Source organism: Malus sylvestris, chromosome 9 (genome assembly GCF_916048215.2).
Source record: "Malus sylvestris chromosome 9, drMalSylv7.2, whole genome shotgun sequence".
In the NCBI taxonomy this organism is placed as follows: domain Eukaryota; kingdom Viridiplantae; phylum Streptophyta; class Magnoliopsida; order Rosales; family Rosaceae; genus Malus; species Malus sylvestris.
Genome location: NC_062268.1, coordinates 29,749,664 through 29,770,727, shown reverse-complemented (window position 1 = coordinate 29,770,727; position 21,064 = coordinate 29,749,664). Strand labels below are relative to the sequence as shown.

The 21,064-nt window shown below is 39.4% G+C and overlaps 1 protein-coding gene and 1 pseudogene across 1 annotated transcript; one reads left to right on the top strand and one right to left on the bottom strand.

Moving 5' to 3' along the window:
• The first annotated feature begins 989 nt into the window (after positions 1–989).
• Positions 990–13,356, top strand: LOC126582063 (uncharacterized; annotated as a pseudogene).
• Positions 13,357–13,822: 466 nt separating this feature from the next.
• On the bottom strand, positions 13,823–19,883 carry LOC126582060 (mannan endo-1,4-beta-mannosidase 2-like). The gene is made up of 5 exons (XM_050246037.1): positions 18,922–19,883; positions 17,933–18,130; positions 16,559–16,681; positions 15,614–15,825; positions 13,823–14,628 (listed from the first exon to the last, which is right to left on the bottom strand). The coding sequence occupies exons 1-5, from the start codon at positions 19,312–19,314 to the stop codon at positions 14,223–14,225; spliced, it is 1,332 nt and encodes a 443-aa protein (XP_050101994.1). The 5' UTR covers positions 19,315–19,883; the 3' UTR covers positions 13,823–14,222.
• Positions 19,884–21,064: the final 1,181 nt, after the last annotated feature.

The following is a 21,064-nucleotide window of genomic DNA, read 5'->3' as shown; positions in this document are numbered from 1 at the left end:
AATATTAAACTCCTAATAGTGATTAAGCCAATCACTAAATCCTAAGTTCATAACAGAATTGAGGGTTTTCGAAGAGAGAATTAAGGGTTGGTGTGCGGGGAGAGTGGGTGCAAAGGAAAAAGGGGAGGGAGAGGGTCGGGAGAGGTAAGAGACGGCCCAGAAAATTTTAATTTTAATTTTTTATAAACTTTATTTATTATTTTTTTAATATCCACATGAGCCCATATCGACATGTAGTACCTAGTCATTGTTCACGTGAGTGTCATGTCACCCGTTAACGATTGATTTAATAGCAGTCTCAACGAATGTATGCAAGTGTCTCAAAATTATGACTTTAGGATTAAAAAACTTCATATACCAATTGTTTGAAAACCAACAAATTTTAAGATAGTAAACTGAGATTAACCCCAATTAATATATTGATTGAATACCTAATTTTATTTTGATCATAATCAAAGGGGAAAAAATTGATTTTAGAAAGGAAATAGAGATCATTTCTAATTCTCTTTCACAATGGTTGTCGGATCAAGTGATTCGGACCTTTCAAATTTCATTCAATGGCCCACCTCTTTTGACCTCTTAAAAGTTGTGATAACTTTTAACCATTAGATGAAATTTAGAAAGTCCGGATCACTTGATCCGGGGGCCTTAGTGGAAGAAATCCGAGAGAATCTCTTTCATTTTAGATGAAGAAAAACATTGTTGAACCCACAAATGAGAAAACTAGAAAATGAAAAGTAACCGTGCATTTTTCCCAAATGATGGATTAAATCTGCCTCCTTCCCTTCCATAACATTACAACAACAAAAAAAAAAGGATAACTCCAAAAGTTTTAGCACGAAAATTATGCCGCCTAAAAATTCCCGCTGCACCACCTTCTTTATAAACCCCTTATCAAATGTAAAAACTACAAATCCATTAATTATATTGCCCCCCACATGTTTGTGAAAATTCCCAAGCCAACACTTCAACCTATTCATTCAGCAGCCATGTTGATGAAGCTTAAAACAATTAGCCCGGCCAAGTTCTTCGGAAACACCCTTCCCCGCCCCCGCATCTACACCGATGTCAAGTTCAACGACCACGGGTCGACCCATCTACCGACATCCTCGACCCCCTACTTTTGTGAGCCAATAAGGCTTACTGATCCATGGACGGCTTCAGCTTCAAGCGCCTCTAGCAATAGGGCTTCCTCTGATTCGCCCCATCCGGCTCCGATTGAGACAAAATGCTGAAGGTTCTTGGATCTGATGAGTGAAAGCAATAAGGAAGAACATGAGGCGGAGGTTGTGCAGGAGAGAAAGCTTATGAAGAAGTTGGCAGATGAGTTTGATAAGGTGACTATAGAGGCTGGGAGAGTTAACAACACAAGCCCTTCAAAGGGTTTTGTTTGGGTTAATATTTGAACTTTGGATTTAAAGGAAAGAATGCCCAAATGAACTAACATGAGGAGACTTGTCCGAGGCTCAGCACCAAGCCCAACCATCCATCTTAAGACAATATGACGACTCCTCATTAATGCAAATGCTATATGCTTACTAGAAAAGTGACAACCAATGGAAATCAACCTACTCTCAACCCAAAAGCACTTTATAAATGGCAGGACATGTAAAAAACATGATGACTCACTGAAGTGCTTTCGGGTAAGGCCTGCAACAGCCAAGACAAAATGCCTATAAAAGGGAAGACAGGTCCTAGAGACAAGGACACTCAACCAATCAAACAAACAAGCATACAAACTCTGCTCTCAAACCAGTTCATACCTTTCAACCCTTGTTTAGCAATAGTTCCCTTATGAGGATATCTTTTATCCAGTGTAAAAGCTTTGCTACCTTATCTAGATGTCGTAGTATCAATCCCCTCATGTAAACTTGTTTATCATTCGTCCCCTTTTAGCACACAACCCTCTCTAACCACAAAGAAAAGAGGCTACGAAACGTTCAACCTTGCCTGACAAGGTGAAATCTTGCCCGACTCTCTTTGTCTTATCTTTCAATTAATAGATCTGGTATTATGATGTGTTCTACAATATGTATTCAAGTCATTTCCAGTCATTTGATGATCAAAAGTTCCATTAGTTCTCATATCTGGTTCACTTAGTGGTTTTACTATCATAAAATACTGAATGGGAACTAAACCGATGGCTTAGTCAGATTTGGACTTCCACCTTGTAAAAGCATACAAGATAACAAACTAAAAGTCCTTAATCTCAAGGCACAAAAAAGAACTTAATGTAGACTTAACCCATCTACGACAATCATTTGATAACAAGAAGTCAGAATAACTTGGGGCGTAAGTAATCGACTTAAACACATTTGTTCTACATCTGCCATCCTGAGATGGCAATGGCATGCCTAAGCACTTAATTAGTTTTGATTGCGAGCCTCAACAAGAAGGAGCCAAGCAACCAACCACAGTATCAACTCCTCGAAAACTGTGTGCTCGAGTCAGAGATCCTCCCCAACGAAATTCCTGCCCGAACATAGTTTTGGCACTCCCGGTGGGATCACAAGTCTTGTATGCCAAAAAGACGAAGGAAAGAGCAAACCTTCAGGTGGAAAACAGAACAAAAACTACCCTCAGTATATACCAAGATCAAACATGGCAAATCTCCCTGAAGATCTACAAGGACCTGTCTTGACTGAAAGCTCGACTCTTTCTGAGAAATCAGGAGCAAAAGTCACAAATGAAGACTTGCAGGCTACCATGGTAGCTGTGTTAAGGAGTACGGAGAAAATCTCTCTAGAAACCAGAAGGGAAGTAAGCATACTATGTTCCCTAACAAGGAATCTGCAAAGAAGGCTAGATCTGGGGTACTTTACCCAGAAAATAATTATACTAGAGAGATGATGAAAGAAGCCAGCCCTGTGATGGAGCTAGTTATTCCTCTGTTTCCTTTACTTGAGGAAAAAGGGAATAAAGGAAAGAACAATGAAGGGTCCATAATTATTCAGCTGGTGTTGAAAAGAATTCTGGAAGCAGAATTGCTCGACCCCTTATTTTCCACTAAACAGTAGGGGCAGAGTGGGCAAGAAAAAACTTAGTATGGGATTCCCTAGTTGGTCGAAGAATCCAGTAGGAAAAGAGAGCCTACCAAGGCAGACAAGTCTCCTCCTTATAGGCCACAACCATTGGCCACTAAAGGAGGAGAGGCCAAATGGAGGAAGCCCGAAGCAAGAAAAGAGATTAACTCGAGCAACGATCGTAGCTCGAAGTAGGAACTTCCTCATACCCCGCATAATCATATAGCCAATCAGCAACTCAGAGATGAGTTGGCTGAGTTAAAAAGAATGGTGGTGAGGAATGCTTAGCAAAAAGCTCACCTACTGTTTAGGGTCACCTATCAGAAGCCCTACCCAGAGTTCGTTGATGAGCAAAATCCATTTCCTCTTAACTTCAAGATGCCCGCATTCCCAACTTTCAGCGAAAACGATAACATGTGTCCTCTAGGGATCACATCTTCAAGTTCTCCAACCATTATGTGGCATTTGAAGATAATCCTAACTATAAGTTAAGGTTGTTTGGGAATTCATTGACAAGGTTAGCATCTCAGTGGTATTCTCTTTTACCCCCAAATTCTATTGTTAACTGTGGGCAAATGAAGATGGCTTTCCACGAACAGTTTTACAGGATAGAGCCAGAGATGACCATCAACGATCTAGTTAAGGTGAAGTAATACGAGCATGAGTTTATTGATGACTTCATGATGAGGTTTAGGAAGACAAGGATAAGATGCCAGTTTCTTATCAACCATGTCCAGCTTATAGCTATTGCTCAGAAGGCCTTGAAGCTGCCCTTAAGGAAGAAGTTTTATGATGTGCAGTTTAATGAGTTGCAAGAACTAGTGATTGTTGCCACCAAGTATGAGAAATTGTTGATTACAGAATAACAAGCAAAGCATTCCTCCAAAGTACCCTTATTCTACAAAAACAAAGGTGTCATTCATCAAATGGAGTTCGAAGGGATGGAGTCAGAAGAGAATGATGGTTGTGGAAGAGATGGAATTGATATGTGTGCAGCGGAGATGACTACTTCTTTCAAGCCTTTGATAATGAAGGGATTGGTCCAATCGGTTAAGACCAGAAGGTGGTCATGAATGACAATGGATTTGTACCAATAAAACCCCTCCAAGTATCAAAGCTATTCCTTCAATTTTACAAAGCAGCAGAAATCTATGAAGAATTGGTGTGGGCAAGAGTGATTGTGCCCGACAGCACCAAAAAGCTACCTAAGCCAGAGGAATTAAGGGGAAAGAAGTATTGCAAGCTGCACTACACCTTCAACCACTCCATTACCAACTGTGTCTAGTTTAGAGACTGGATACAAGACCTTATTGTCAAAGAAAAGTTGTTGCTGGAAAAACTGCAAGCTAATATGATGGTTGATACTGATCATTTTCCTGAAGCCCCAATAAACATGATCAACTTAACATAGGCCGAGAAGGGGAAAAAGAAAGCCACTTAGGAGGTGAAAGCAGGAAGGAGGCAAGTTGATAGGCTAACTAAATGAGCTATCAAGTTGCCTGAGAAGCCCAAAGCGGGCATAATCAAAGAAGTGGTGTTGTGTAGTAAATGCCAATGTGAATGTGAGTTGGAAGTACCAGCAGCAAGAGCCATCGTTGATTAAGAGTTAATCAAAAGAAGAGGGAAAGAAGAACTAGAAGCCCGCATAAGTATTTTGCTAACAGCTAAAAAAGAGACCTATAAATGTCTTCCAAAGGTTGGGACCAAAGGGCTTGTCAGAAGTGTTTAGAAATTATGAAGCTTTTGAAGAAGTGGAGGACATGGAGGCCAAGATACCAAGATGGGTAGATGTGAGGATACCCCAGCCAAGTTATACCAGTGGAGATATTTGAATGAAATGAAGGATAATGAACACGAAGAAGAAACCTGCTCGACTCGGGCCGAAATGGTATACAGTCAAAAAGGATTGAAGACATGTCAAAGAAATGGAAACCTCTATGATCAGGAGAGTCCGAAGGCAGCATAAGGCCCATATAAACTCATTGAAAGTCCCTACTGCTTCAGAAACCTCGGAGAATGTAAAGTTCGAGAGTGTGCCTCATGGAAGGAGAAATCAACTTCATTGGAGGAGTAAAAAAGAGGTGAAGAAAGCCAATAGCAACACCGAATAGGAAGGAGATCATGTGCCATAAACTTCTCATCTTGGGAAATACAGAATTCTGAGAAGGGCTCAAGAGGATATGGTGATGATACCAACCCCTACATGGAGCCCAAAGCCAATCTGCTTTGGAACTATCTTGCCCGAGAGGGGGACACCCTCACCATTGCTGGTTGATACCCTTTGTGAAGATATAGACCAAGTACATAATTTTGGTACAACTCAGGAATGAGGTTTGCCCGAACTAGTACTACCAAAACAAGCACAAGACTGGTTAGATGAGTTTGTAGAGCATATTCGACGCAAGAGAGAGGATTCACCTGGACCTAGCAACTTCCACGTAAACATGACACATGTTTTATCTGCCATGTTTTGCGTCGAGCATGATCAACCCACCACAATGGAGGGTGATTACTTGGCGACAGAGCCTATGATGGCACATGTTAGTATTGAAGAAGCAAAACAAGAACTCAGCCAAACAGGTTTTCCCGAGTAATCAAGGAAAATGCCCTAGAAGGTGTATTCTGACATAATGGTCTTCAGCTGCCCGAATTTGGCCCTGGCCAACCATCTCAAACCCATATATGTAACTGCTCATCTGGAGGGAGTACCCTTCAAGATGGTCTTGATTGATGGTGGAGTTGTGGTCAATGTGCTGCCATATAAGCAGATGAAGAGAGTGTGCAGAAGTAAGGAGGATCTCATCCCCACAGATCTTACAGTTTCCAGTTTCTCGAGACCCATCACTAGGACTCATGGGACACTGCCATTAGAAGTTGACTTAGGTTCTAAACAAATCATGATAGCCTTTTTTGTTGTAGACAATACTTCCACTTATGGAGCTTTACTGGGTAGAAATTAGATTTATCAAAGTCTCTATGTGCCATCTACCTTACACCAACAAATGGATGTCTACCATGAAGAAGGGGAAGCAAGACTTGGATTTTGAGAGATAGTGGAAGCCGAAACATGACATTTCTTCCCTACAACCAACGTTGCAAAAGCCAACCTCTACAATCCCAGTGTTGGGATTCTTCAATGTTCAGGAGCTAATGAGAACAGCCGCCCAACTAAGATGACGGCCCAAAAACTTCTAGAGCAAGGGTTATCTCTTACAAGGGAAGAATGGGATTGGTCCTATATCATCCCCAACTCCTCGCCACCAATAATGTCAGAACAAAAAAGGAAAGACCAAGTGGTTGCAATCAGGTCCTTAATAAAAAGATTGTTGGTGTATGGGAGAAAGAGAAAACAAGATAGGGAGAACTCAGCCAAGGAAGAAAAAGATTGAAATAGAGAGGCTTCAAGCAGCCAGAGTAGAGAAAAGTTTTTGGAAAGGAGTTAAAAGCGGCCATACAAATGGCTGAATGTATATATGATCTGGATGGGCCAGAGGATCTGCCCAATAGTCCAGAGTTGGTTGAATTTTTATGTGCAAAGCTTGATAAACTGGCACCAGAAGTACAAGACCCTTTGGAGACCATTGATTTAAGAATAAAGGATGATCCAAGACCCATACAGATTAGTGGTTTGCTGGAAACCAAAGATCGGGCAAAGATTGTCAGCCTTCTGCATGAACTTAAAGACTGTTTTGCTTAGCATTACACCGAAATGCCAGGTTTAGATCCAACCTTAGTATAACACAGGATGCCTCTACTAAGGAGGGGTTTAAACCTGTCAAGCAAGCACCATGGAGGATGTTAAAAGAGATAGAAGAAAATGTCAAATAAGATATCGATAGGCTGGTGAAGGCTGGATTTATTAGGCTTGCCAAATATGTCGAGTGATTGGCTAACATTGTACCTGTATTAAAAGTTATAACTAATACAGTTAGATGTTGTGTTAACTATAGAAACATTAATGGAGCCACGCCTAAAGGTGAATACCCCATACCCATGGCCGACTTATCCATAAATGCAGTTGCCAAACACAAAGCCTTATCTTTCATGGATGGGAATACCGGTTATAATTAGATAAAGATGGCTAAAGAAGATATACATAAAACAGCTTTTAGGTGTCCAGGTCATGTCGAAGCATATGAATACTTGGTAATGCCATTCGGGCTTAAAAATGCAGGTGCAACCTATCAAAGAGCGATGAATGCTATTTTTCATGACTTAATTGCCTATAGCGTGGAAGTATACATTGATGACATTGTGGTGAAATCTAAAACTGAAGAATCGCACTTGGTAGACCTCAAACAAAGCCTTAACAAGGATGAGGATCCACAAGCTGAAAACGAATCCTAAGGAATGTACTTTTTAGACGAGATCAAGCAAATTTGGAAGTCTAAGCAAGTTGAAAATGGTGGAGATAGACTACTACTGCTAAAAATTCAGAAAAAAAAAAACAAGTTAAAGTGGAAAAAGAATTCATTTCATGAAGAGATTACAGAAATCCTTGTCTAACAATTTTACATCCTCGACCAGAGCAACTATTCTAGAGAAGTAAGTTTGCATAATAGTGAAAATTCGGCCTGGTTCTCCTAGATACATGTTGCTATTCACAAGTTGGTTCTCAGAATCCTCAACCTTTTGAGAAATCTTCTCCATTTCTGCTACTTTCTGGGAAAGATGGTTGGTAAGGGTCATTTTCTCAACTTTGAGTGAAGACAACTACTCTTCCAAATTCTGGATCTTAGAATCAACCAATGCAATCCTTTCTTCCATCATTGACCCTTCTTCCACCAATTGCCGAATAATGGTTGTATTCTTCACATGTTTTTCTTGAAAACAATTCACTCTATTGGATGCCCGCTCTGCCTTATAATGTTGATCCCTTAATGCCTGCAAATTCTCAAAGAAACTCATAAAAGATTCATATTGAGCCTTGGACAGCAACTGAGCTTTGTAAAGTTCAATAAGGGCATTCTCTGCGTCATAGAGAATCTTAAGGATGAAAGAAGCTGTGAACTCCCTTTTCATCCAATCCTTGAAGATTTGACGAGTATTTTGAAGAAGATGAGACTCAGAGGATGTTGAAGGTGACTGCAGTTTAGTTTTGATTTGCCCGAACTTCTTTACCAAATTGGGCAAGAATCATGCTGATAAAGCTGGGGGCATATCTCTAACACTTTCAGCCATGACAGTAGGGGCAACCTCAATTAAGAAAACACGAAGGATCTCATAAGCAAGAGCAGGGATAGGAGCAGGAATGAAAGTAGTTGTTACAGTAGTCTTGGCTCGCTTCTTCTCAGGCGTAAGGATGGAGATCCTTGTGACCCTAGAAACCGAAGGAGGACGTGGAAGATCTCTCTTACGCACCATGAGCGGTGGAGATTTGCCCAAGCCCTCTCCGGGACCCTATTGCAACCAAGACATACATGTTGAGAAAGAAGTTTACAAGTCAAATGAGGGCGAGGTAAGAAAAGTCAATATACCTAAATTAAGCCCAAAGCCTTAAAAGGAGGTGGAGGGGGAGTTATCTCATTTGATTGCTAGGAGAGATTATCGTTACTTACCAAGGAATGAGAGATAATGCCTGAACCTTCAACAAAGACCTACAAATAATAGAAGAGGGGATAAAAGTCAGTAACTAACTTATGAAGAAAAAAAGCAAAAAGTTTAATAATGATGTACCTAAGGGGGAACCTGAGGTTGGAAATAAGCACTTCATAAGCTTTAGGTGCATCAGTAGGAGTTGCCTAAGAAGCCTGCGGACTAGTTACCTTTGAAACCACAGGAATCTCAAGGACTAGGCTCCCCAAAGGTAAAAGTTGGTATTTGGTGGAACCCCTGTGTTGGGGAAGGCTGGAATGAATAGAAGATGATAAGTACAAAGAGAAAGGATTCTCAGCATAAAAGTGTTAAAAGTGGGCACTTACTGAGCTATTGACATCCTCCACGAAATGCATCATCTTCCCAATTGAATGATCAAACTAAGAAGTGGGAGTCACCATCAAAGGAATAGAGCCTTGCCCGAATAAAGGGGCAGCCACCTCAATTGTAGCCTATAAAAGAGAAAAAGGTTAATCCTTAGAAGAAGTTGGAAGATTAAGGATTCAAGAGTAAGGGGAGGGGTACCTTTGGGGATTTTGCCCGAGAAAGAGAAGCTTGCCTTGATCGGGCTAAAGGAGAAGAAACCTCAGGCGGTGGGATCTTTTCTGCCCTAATTTCCTATTCCATTCAATCAAGAAAAGAAAGAAAGAAGAATAAAAAATAAAAATAAAAAAGAGGTTTGAAAAGTAACTTGAGAAATAAGCTATACCTCCAACTCTTTAAGGGCAATATATCACAGCTCTCTAGCCTTCCGACGTATTTCCACGCCCAATGACTCATCCTTTGAAGCAACTATAGGTTTCTTGGTTGCTCGGAATCCTAAATTCGAAGAAAACAAAGTTATTGGTTCCCAAAACACAAAAGACAAATCAGAGCGAAGGGTTGAAACAAGATTCACTTACTGGAAGCTATTTGTTTCTTCATACCCACTACAGGTGCAGTAGCAGTAAAAGTGGTGGTGGTTTTCGAAATCTTGGAAGTTTGAGCTCTTGTTCTCTTCCTAATGGGAGTTGTCTGTTCAGGCTCAGGCTGTTTCTTGGACTCGGATCCAGAAGTCTCCACCATTATTACCCTAGCCCGATAAGGTACCTAAGTTCCTGTTTCAAGCTCTTCCTCAGCCTTTGAGTCTCAAAACAATGTAGAGATATCCCCACCTTTTCCAGCATCCTGCCTCTTAGCCTCAACTGCAGCCTCTTGAAGGATCAGCGAGTCGGCAACTTCTTCCTCTGACCCAATGTCTGCTGTTTCAACATTCCCTTGGGCTATAAGTTTAAAAAGATGAATAAAGGGTCAAATGAGGACACATTTATGAGATATTCATAAAATACAAATTGAAGAAACAAGAGGTACCTATAAGAAGAAGCTGGTTCATTTGATAGACCATAAGCTTACCTGAGCTAGGATAAAATTTGAGAGAGAGTTGGTTAAAGAGACAGTCATGAGCTTCTCGCATATCTCCTCCATATTTCTTGATCCACTTAGCCTCCCACCAAGTGGAGAAAGTTGAAGAACACTCAAAATTAAGAGCTATAGGCTTTCAGACTCATAACCTCAAGACTACGTCGGGCGGCTCGGAAAGTGTCATCTTGAGGAGATTGGAGGTAGTACAAAGTGCCATACTACACATAATCAAAAAATGGAATGGGAATGACATGCCTGAAGCCTAATTGCCTATTGCAGAAGTTCGGGTGATAAACTTCCAGCCCACGTTCGTAGCGATCACTGCGAACTCCCTAGGCTATGTCCCTTGATTCGATACAGTTGATGAATCTCTCATTGCATTAAGGATTAGCATCTTCCGCGAGTGCATCTTGGAAGGCTTGGTCAGAAAACCAAGGATATCTTCTTAAAATTAAAGCTCCCCACTCCAAGCTAACTGAGTCCTCCAAACTCTGAAAAAATAGAAGCAGGCAAATGTGGAATGATCGGTGGGAGAAGCTTCAACTAGGATTCGGGCAGGGGCCATACCTTCTCGAAACTCCAAGTTAGCTGCCCAAAGTTCTGGGAAGTACCATTGCAACCATAATTGGACCATCTAGATCGGTCCATTAAGGTTGGTTTCAAACAGTTATCCCCGAGCCATCTCAAAGAGAAGATGGTAGAGATGAGAGAGGAGAAATGGGCTCGTGGCGACATCGTTGAAATTATGAAGAGCTTCCACTAAAGGGATCCATTCGAACTTTACTCCCTTGGATTTATTTGGGAAGACGTGCTTATTAAGCCATTACAGAAAGAAGTACATATGCTCTTGATCTATGTTGGCATGTGGGGAGTCTACACCAAAACTCTTCTTCACAAAAGGGATAAAAACCCTCAAAAAAGGTCTTATAACTCTTGAAAGTTGTAGAATTGTATTCCAGCTGGAGTGGGGAAACAAAGGAGCCTGAACTTTCAGCGGGCGGACGAGAATAGGGAGCCCAGTCATGAGTAACATCCATGATTCTGCCCGAGGGCCTTAGCCCCAAGACTTATGCCATATCTAGAATAGTTGGGAACATAGGTCCCATCCTGAAATCAAAGGTATTTATGCCCGAATTCCAGAAGAGAAAGGTGGTAGTGAGTATCTTGGGCCTAGCAACCACGGTAATCTTTGAAAGCATTATCAGCTCATAGATGCCATTGTTCATCCATTTCCTTTTGAAGGTTGGCTCAAGCTCGTTTATCCACTGAACCCAAGCTGGTTCATTCATCAAAGAAAAGCTGCGACGATGTTGCGACCACATAGATGAAGAAATGCATGACTCGGCAAAGAATGGGTTCGGGGTGAACCAATTGTCCTTAGGCATGTTGGTCTCTACTACAGTTGGGATCCGAGAAGTCCATGCAAGTCCTAAGGAATGCACCCTATCTTCTTCAAAGAAAAGTTCAGTATGCAGGTCTGCCCGAGGGCGATGAAGACCGTTGAGTAGACGGCGCATGGTAATGATACCCTTACCAGATTCGTAAGAGGATTGAGTTTGAGTAGTTTTTGGGGCTATTGGGTGAGTTTAAAGGATGAATGAGAAAAAAAGGTGATTGAAAATAAAGAGAAAAAATGGAGAATAAGAGAATTATGGAGAATCTAAGGGATCTGGGATCCTGGAAATTCGAAAGCTTGGAAAGATTAAGGTATTTAGCTGAAGGGTTTGAATGGGGGTTATCTAATGAGGCAGTTAATTAATGGCAGAGTTCGTGGGTTAGTGCAAAGGTTCTTGTTAACCAATGGTTGATTTGAAACGGTGCAAGTCCCGAGTGAAGGTGTGGGTGGCTATTTAATCATTATTAGCGTCTTAGGCTGCAAACTCAACAATGATTAAAGGAGGCACTGTTTGGGTTAATATTTGAACTTTGGACTTAAAGAAAAGAAAGCCCAAATGAACTAACATGAGGAGACTTGTCCGAGGTCCAGCACCAAGCCCAGCCATCCATCTCAAGGCAATATAACGGCTCCTTATTTATGCAAAGGCTATGTGCTTACAAGAGAAGTGACAACCAATGGAAATCAACCTACTATCAGCCCAAAAGCACTTTCTAAATGGCAGGACATGTAAAAAAGATGATGACTCGCTGAAGTGCTTTCGGGCAAAGCCTGCAACAGCCAAGACAAAATGCCTATAAAAGGAAAGACAGGGCCTAGAGACAATGACACTCAGCCAATCAAACAAACAAGCACACAAACTCTTCTCTCAAGCAAATTCATACATTCCAACCCTTGTTTAGCAATAGTTCCCTTAGGAGGATATCTTTTGTCCGGTGTAAAAGCTCTGCTACCTTCTCTAGATGTCGTAGTATCGATCCCCTCGTGTAAACTTGTTTACTTTAGCACACAACCCTCTGTAACCACAAAGAAAAGAGGTTGTAAGACATTCAACCTTGCCCGACAAGGTGAAATCTTGCCCGACTCTCTTTGTCTTGTCTTTCAATTAATAAATCTGGTATTATGATGTGTTCTACAATATGTATTCAAGTCATTTCCAGTCATTTGATGATCAAAAGTTCCATTAGTTCTCAGATCTGGTTCACTTAGTGGTTTTATTGTCATAAAAGACTGAATGGGAACTAAACAAATGGCTTAGTCAGATATGGACTTCCACCCTTTAAAAGCATACAAGATAACGAACTAAAAGTCCTTGATCTCAAGGCACGGAAAAGAACTTAATGTAGACTTAACCCATCTATAACAATCCTTTGATAACAAGAAGTCAGAATAACTTGGGGTGTAAATAATCGACTTAAACACATTTGTTCTACATCTGCCATACTGAGATGGCAGTGGCATGCTTAAGCACTTAGTTAGTTTTGATTGCGAGCCTCAAGGCCTACACCTAAGGCCCCATAAAGGCACCTTTCAGAACTAACTATGTCCTCCTCTTGCAGTCTCTCAACAAGCAAGAGCCCGACAACCAACCAAAGTGCCAACTCCTAGAGTTGTGTGCTCGAGCCAGGAATCCTCCCCAATGAAATTCCTGCCTGAACAGGTTTGAGTGGCAGATCGGAAAGGACTCATAGTCGGAGATCGGAGGACGATGAGGCTGCTGAGACTGTGTTGAAGGTGGCAGATGAGGTAAATAAACTGAGTTTTAAGGACAAGAATTTGAAGGGTAAAACCAGCATGGAAAAAGAGGACAGTCAGGTCTTTGGTAATGTAAATGGCACTAGGACTTGGCCTAGATTGGCAAAACGTAGCTTCATGTTGATGTCATTTGCTTTGCATTTCAGATGTATGAAAGAAAAGTACATATTTATTTATTGGTGTTGAATTGCAGGACAGAAATTGTGTTTAGCCATCATTTCATTAAATTGGGGTTATGCGTCCGACGACATACATTAAGAAGATTGTTAACTTGTTCGCACTCGATTGAAGTTATAAGTCAACAATTTCATAATAAGACTGGATTGTGTCAAATATTCAATTGTGTCGTGTGGCTGAGTGGATGTTCTTAATTTCTGATTTAGGGGTGGAGCACGGGGAATGTTAAATTTTGCTGGAGCTCGGTGTTTTATGCCAAATTTTTGTGTAACCGGTCAACTTTAACATTTGAGGAAGAAAAACTTCATTCTCCTGTTAATGTTTCTTCTGTATGCACTAGTCAAGCAGGAGTGAGATAGGAGCACGGGAAAATAATTTACGGTGACAAGTCGTTTTCGTGTGATTGCATAGCTAAATGCTGCATAACTGCATCAATTGACGTTCAGAAGATGACATCGCACCAGAACGAAAGCGGTTGGATAAAAATCAAGACCGCGGTAGTCTGTAGATATCATTACAAGAGAACTAGAGTTTTCATAGAGAGCTATCAGACCTATCCAGTGCTTTAAAGCACAGTTTCAGGACTGCAGATACCATTTCTTACAAGCAAAGCAACCTAATCAATAGTTCAAAAGACTTCTTTTGGCTGTTAATCTGTAGTCTTTCATCACGTAAAGCTTTCGATAACATCACAATTATAACTTTTTCTATAACTTACAATTCATTCAAGATGAAATTACATCTTCCATATGCTGTGGGAAGAATATAGTACACAGTCGAACCTGCATCTCTCCTTTAAGCACCGTCAAACCGTAAATATATAACCCCAACCCTCCCAAGGAATTGAATTTTTCTGCGGACAAAAAATAAGCATTTCACTTTCTTTGCGAACACAAGTCTTTCAAATTTCGCTGTTGTTGAGTTGGTCCCTTGAGTCTAGCCAACCTGCATGATTGTTCTACTATTATCTTATACTCAGACGGTCTTTTCCACGGAACAATCCCAAATTCATCATTATACTCGTCCATTCCTTCAACGAGAAACTGCCAGGCTAAAGCACCTGCTCCAGACCGGTTTTTCTTGGCAGATTTGTATATCACGTCTAAAATAGTTTTGTAAAACCTCTCACGCTGAGATGGTTCAAAGTCCTTGTTCTGGTTTGACAATCCATACTCAGTGAACATGACAGGTTTATTCAGTTCATTGTTCCCGTCTTCAATGTGAGAACGCATCCACTTGGAGACAAATTTGAGGTTCTCGTGAAATTCTTCATCATGGAACCTACCCAAAAAGTGAGGATGAAGTGAGTACTGGTTAAATGTACCATAAGGAATGTACAAGGGCAAACATCCTTTCACAAAATTAATTTATTACAGACATGAGGCTGGGAGCGCTGAACTAACAGATAGAAAAGACCTAATTACATTCTAGAATGAAACAAATGAAATAAGAGCACATGAGATGACTAAACACTGAATAAAATCTAAAATAGACTACATAATATACTCTTGCCAAATAGTTAGAGATATCATGTTAAATTTGACCACACATTCAATCACGAATCCACATAGTCAATAATTTGAATTGAAAGTACAGAGAAAATGAACATGTTCCTATGCTTATAATTATTCTCTCAGGGTCCGTTTGGTAGGCTGGATAAGATTGGGCCCTAGGGATAGAATTGGACTGGCAGGGACTTGTAAGAAAGGACTTATTTACCCATGTATAAGGATAGGTTAGATATCCCATGCTATTGTGGATTCCAACATGTCTAGTCATGTCCATCTCACATTTTGACACAACAAAGGACTGGACTCAAGTCCATTTTAATTGGTCACAACCTATCCCAACCAGCCCACCAAATAAAGCCTCAGATATCATTAAATTAGTTCATTCTTTTAAACCGTTTCAAAATATGAATGACGAGTTGTATCACTGTACATCTCACCCGTTCATATCTAAGTTAAAGATTTAGAGAATGGCACTTATTTCAATAAAGGTCCTTTTTCAAGATTTGAATTTTAAAAAAGGTGGACTTAGATCCAAGGGTTAGCATGGATTGTTTGCTCAGGTGAGCTGATCTGATAAGACCCAAGTTAGGGATATGCGGCATGCCTCTCCATTATGTAAGATGCATATCTGATTATGTAGAGAAGGACCATCCATGCAAATATATATGAGATTTCTAATAAGTTGGTAAGATCTGATTTCCCTCATATCGACTTGAGAAATTTCATGCAATGTAAATCAACATGCAAATGCTTACCAATGGTCAGGGTAGATATGAACAGAGGCGAAATCAATATTGGGGATCTTGGAGTTGCGAATAAAATCTGATCCAAGTCTGGATGCCCACATTTCCGGATTTGCAGTCAACCTTTTAGGGCTTTTTGGACCATAAAATCCTTCAAGGCCCACGGTCAGTAGGTGGTTCTTGTCAATTGCTTTCACAAAAGCTGACATTTCTTCTATCCAATCCTGCAACAGTATAACATACAATTAACTCATGGTCTAATAGGAGAGGTTACAGAGACCCCCCCCCCCCCAACCCCACCTCCCGCCCCACCTCACCCACATAATAAATATTTAAGATAACAACCCCTTAACTTGGAAGGAAAATATAATAATTAAGAACCGTTGAATTATTAGAATACGAAGCTCTTTGCCCAAGGTAAGAGAAAGAAAAATTGGTAGCAGTAGTTTTCTAATCTCTACTAATTCCTATTATTTTCCTAATAGGGAAAATCACAAAGAAATCCCAAGCAAGTTAAATGATGGTTCCACTAGAATAGTGGTGTCTAAAATCTAATATATTTCTGACTGAATTTCAGGGGAAATGAGAGTATTTCTGGGAAAGCAAGGAATCCATCATGCAAAACCAAGTAATTCCTACTAAACTGGACTGGACACCATTCCCTTCTCTGGTAGGCACAACCAATGCAGGCGACCTATCATATCCCTCTGGATCAGCAACAAAGACAAGTAAAATTAAAAAGAAAAAAGCTGTGTTATTTTGCCCACAAAACATCAAATTTGACACATACCTAATTTGGTTCCACAAAAAATTAAATTAAATTTAATTTAATTCTCGTAGAAGGATATATAAAATGCATATAAGCAAATGAAAAGATCTCGTGGCAGTTTGAATTAGTACATTTATTCTTATTTATTCATAATTGTAAGAAGGCAGTCTCAATAGTTGAAAACATACTTGGAGAGTGTCGCCTGAAGCATCAGTTATGCAACGAGGTTCATTTATTAATTCCCACGCGAAAATGGTAGGATCATTTCTATACTCAATTCCATTGAGCGTATTCTTCCTTGTTAGGATAGTCTGGAGGAAAAAAGGAAATGAATTAGAATTGGTTATAAACTTATAAATCATCACAGCACCAAAATTGATTAAAACAAAGATTCTTGCGGTTTCTGTTATTTCAGAGAAACAAATCACTGAAGGAGAAGTAATGGCCTATTCAGGATACCAGCAAGGTACAAAATCATTTAACTCATAACAATCAAACACTTTAGAATCCACAATAGTTAAACATGCCCTGTATAATGTTATATTTACAAATGGCTACCAAAATCCAGAGACATCACCTGTATCTCATAAATCTTAAATGCCACAATCCAGTTAATGCTTCGGTGCTTTAAAATTCATAATTTTCCTCAACTTCATGTGATCATGAGTTAAAAAATATGGCACTCAGATAGATCCTTCCATTTGTATCTTAGTAGGAACAGGGGAAAGGGAAGGATAAGAAAGCTAGAAAGATCAATGAATGAAAGATATTTCAAGTCCTTCTAACCACATGACTCTGTACGAGATCCAAATGGAGATTTAGTACAATCTTTCCAATTGATCATGATATTCAGAGGTTTTGCAGCCTTACTTGTTATGCCTAGTACCAAAAAGCTTACGTTACATTATGTGTGACCAAATGTTCAGCAAGTAAACCTAGTAGTGTTTAGTACGTCATCTTGGCAGCAAAACTTTGTCCCCGTACCCTGCCTTCATGGCAACATAAATACTTCTGGGTGAACTGAAGTATCCTATGAAATATTGGGACTCCCAAAGTTTAACCTCATACCATATTTTGTTTCTTCATTTCAAAATATAATAAATGTAACAATGGCATACTATTAATAGTTTTCTACTCATCAACAAGAAAATCTAAGATTATGAGAGCATCTCCAATCATGCTAAAACTGTCAAAATGTTATTTTAGGAGCTCTCTAAAAAAGTGTACTCCAACCTTACTCCCTGGTTTAGAGAGTTATAACTTATAATGACTACATAATTAGCCAATAGGAATTAATTATTTATTTAAAACAATTAGCATTAATTATAGAGAACCACTACGAGCTCCTTTCTCCCTCCCTATATTTAGGAACTCCTGGATGAATCCCTATCTTATGAGGTGGATAGGGAGCATAACTGGAGTTGATTTTTTTGAAATCCTCCCTAAATTCTACTTAGGAGCTCTTTTAGGGAGCTCATTGGAGATGCTCTGAGCTATCACAGTATCATCAAAGAGCAGTGCAACATTTTGTTCCTGGGAAGTAAAGCAACAAACAAAATTACCTTGACATAGTTCTTGAAATAATTGCGAATAGATGGATCGAAGAAAAAGGAATCATTGGAAGCGCTCAAACCAACACCTTCTTCCCAAGCCCACTTTACATACTGAGTCTTCCCGCCATATGCTTGCAAGTTATTAACTAAGCAAAGGAGCAGCCTGATGCCCTGTTGTCTAGCTTCTACAATGACATGATCCAAAGCCTGTCACCAAATTAAATTGTTATAACAAAGAACAAAAATATGGAGAAAGAACGTTAACAAATGGTACTTCTAAAGATAACAAAAATAATGGTAAAAAATAAATGGTATTCATAGGTACATGCCATGTAGTGTGGACACTTTCAATTAGCCTGGCTTAAAAATGTATTATGAACAACAATAATAGAACATGTAGGGAATTCCACTATATTATTCGTTAGGTGCAACCCAAGAAGTTGAAAAAATATGGCAGAAAGCATACGTAAATTTTACTACATTATTGTCCAAAACATTTTGTGTTATGTCTCTATTGTTAAGAAACCCCTAAATATGACTTGATGATCTTCCAATTGCGCTACATTCCTGAACGCATTAATCAGTATCACAACATATAAAACTTTGTCTCAACCCTCTTCTTGTGTAAATCCCACTTTCAGAAAGCAAGATAATCTCTTAACAAGGAATCACCTGACCTGACCTGCATTTAGTTTGGGCAAAAAATGATCATTTACCGTCTTAGTTATATGGAACTGTAATTTTACTACTTCAGTTGCAAACCTTCACTGATAATACATTCATGTATAGATATGACAAAACACGATCACCACTTAGGTAAACCCCAAATTGAAGCACCCAAACAAGTACAAAGAGAAGGTCAGAACTCGATCGCATTAAACAAAGTCTCGAAATTTATGTTCAATGAACTCCTAAGCCGAAGGTTTCCCACATAACAGCTATCAACATTTGCAATATAAAACAAAAGAAAGGGAAAATAAATGGATTATGAATAATACCTTGAACACTTCCTCATTGAAGTGACCAGGGGAAATCTGGAGGGCATTGTACTCGCCGTCGTTAAACGCCCAAGTCCGGCAGACAGTAAGGCCCATTTTCGCACCGGCTTGCAGAATTTTCCGGACCCTCGGCTTTCTATACTCATCCACACTTTGATCCATCAACCAGTAAGAATTCCACCCATTAATGTAAAATGCCTTGCCATCCAACATGAACTGAGCCCCATTCCTCCCCACAAAACTCAACTTCTTTTCGTCGCTAACATTAGAACCCAAGTTACCGAAAGACAAGTAGATGAAGGCCACACAGGACACGAATCCGAGAATTGGGTAGAACAGACCATTTCCTGCCACTACCATTTTTTTCTTCTTTGCAGAGTACCTTAAGATCATAAAAAGCCCCAAATTTTGGGCAGATTTGAAGAATTTTTTGACACCCTTTTGGCTAAATTTCAACAAAATCCTGAAATTATTGGTACCCAGATGAGATTATGATCCTCAGACCCCAGATATGAACACCCAGATCTTTCTGTAGTAAAAAATGTATACTGGTGTCCTGATATATAAGTGGAAAAGGAGAAAAAGGAAAGTTTTATGCAACAAGGGTGGAGGAAGGTCTGAGGGCATGTGGGGAATATGGCAGAGAAATCAGAGCTAACATGTTCAACCAAGAAAGCAATAGTCAAAAATGGAGAAATATTATCAATGGAAGGGGAAGAGAGACAGAGAGAGAGACAGAGACAGAGAGAGAGACAGAGACTGGTGGATGTGTGGTGTGGTTGCAGTGTTGGTATCAAGCTGTTTGCTGCCTGGTTGTGTTATGTTTAGATCTGAGATTCTGAGATACCTGATTTCACTGCTTTTCTTGAAATTTAATCTTTCCCTGAACAAGTTTGTCTTGTTCAATTTCAGTCTCACCTACTCATAAAAATATGAAAACAGCTCCAATTTACAAAAAGCAAAAGGGTCAAAAGGAAGTAATGTTACATGCTCACACCTCACCTTATTACCACATTAATCGAAGTTTAGTAAGCGGTGAATCGATCTGGTGACTAGTTTCTTTTTCTTTAATTCACTAAGTACATGTTTAAAGTATCTTTTTGTATTGAAATATTTAACTCGTTGATGATTAATCTAAATTTATCATTTGACAAAAAAAAAATGTACTTGACATCTCCTATCATTTCAAAGTAAATCAGTGCAAAATCTCGTTCATAATTTAAAAAAACTAATCAAGTTTCAATCTCTATGATTTAGATTGTGGCAATGATTTTGAACTTTAAACTGAAAAAAAAGAGAGTTGATTTTGAACTTCTTAGATTGACAGATCCCAAAGATCAATCATGTGATATGCTTTCTTTATATTTGTTTGGTGCATTTCTTTGTATTAATACTTTTTCTTTATATTATTTTGAAGAATCCACTACACCAAACCATTTAGAAATTACCAAACAAAAGCTTCCTATAATATTAATTTGTTTCCCAAATCAAAGCAGCTAAACTGGATTAAAAAAAAGGAACGTGATATCCACACACCTCATTTTACTTCTCACACACTCTTTTAATTTTCGACCGTTAGATCGAATGAATTGAAGAAAATCAACGGACATAAATTAACAAGGGGTGTATGAGAAGTAATTTAAGGTATGTGGATAGCACACCCCAAAAAAAAGGAACTGACTTGGCTGCTGCTTACATCCAATCCCAATTGGACATGTGCCTAAATTTTGATTCTTCAAAAAAAAAAAACATCGTATGGGATATCGCAATTGTGGGTAATTTTTTAAGGAAAGAGATCTCTCAGGATCTCTCCCACGAAAGGACCCGAATCAAGTAATCCGGGCTTTTAAAATTTGATTTAACGGTAAAAAATTATTATAATTTTTAAGGGATCAAAACAAATGGGCTGTTGGATTAAATTACAAGCAGCTGGATCATTTGATCTGGGGGCTTTTGTAGGAGAGATTCGGAGAGGATCTTTTTCCATTTTTAAAATCAGTAATCTAGTGAAAAAGCTTGTGAGTAATCTTTATTACAATGGTAGAAAGGTGTTGAGTTTTTATATGATGACTGAGTTTAAACCATGTCGGTGCCTAATCTAATAAAATATATTGTTTGATAAAAAAAAAATCTAGTGAAAAAA

What these genes read in the sequence shown, in the direction of transcription:
- LOC126582060 (XM_050246037.1), bottom strand. Translation starts at nt 19,314, where the DNA reads ATGATCTTAAGGTACTCTGCAAAGAAGAAAAAAATGGTAGTGGCAGGA. An exon ending in CTTCAGGCGACACTCTCCAA is followed by an intron (nt 15,826 to 16,558) that starts GTATGTTTTCAA and finishes ATACTGTTGCAG; the next exon opens with GATTGGATAGAAGAAATGTC. An exon ending in CATATCTACCCTGACCATTG is followed by an intron (nt 14,629 to 15,613) that starts GTAAGCATTTGC and finishes CTTTTTGGGTAG; the next exon opens with GTTCCATGATGAAGAATTTC.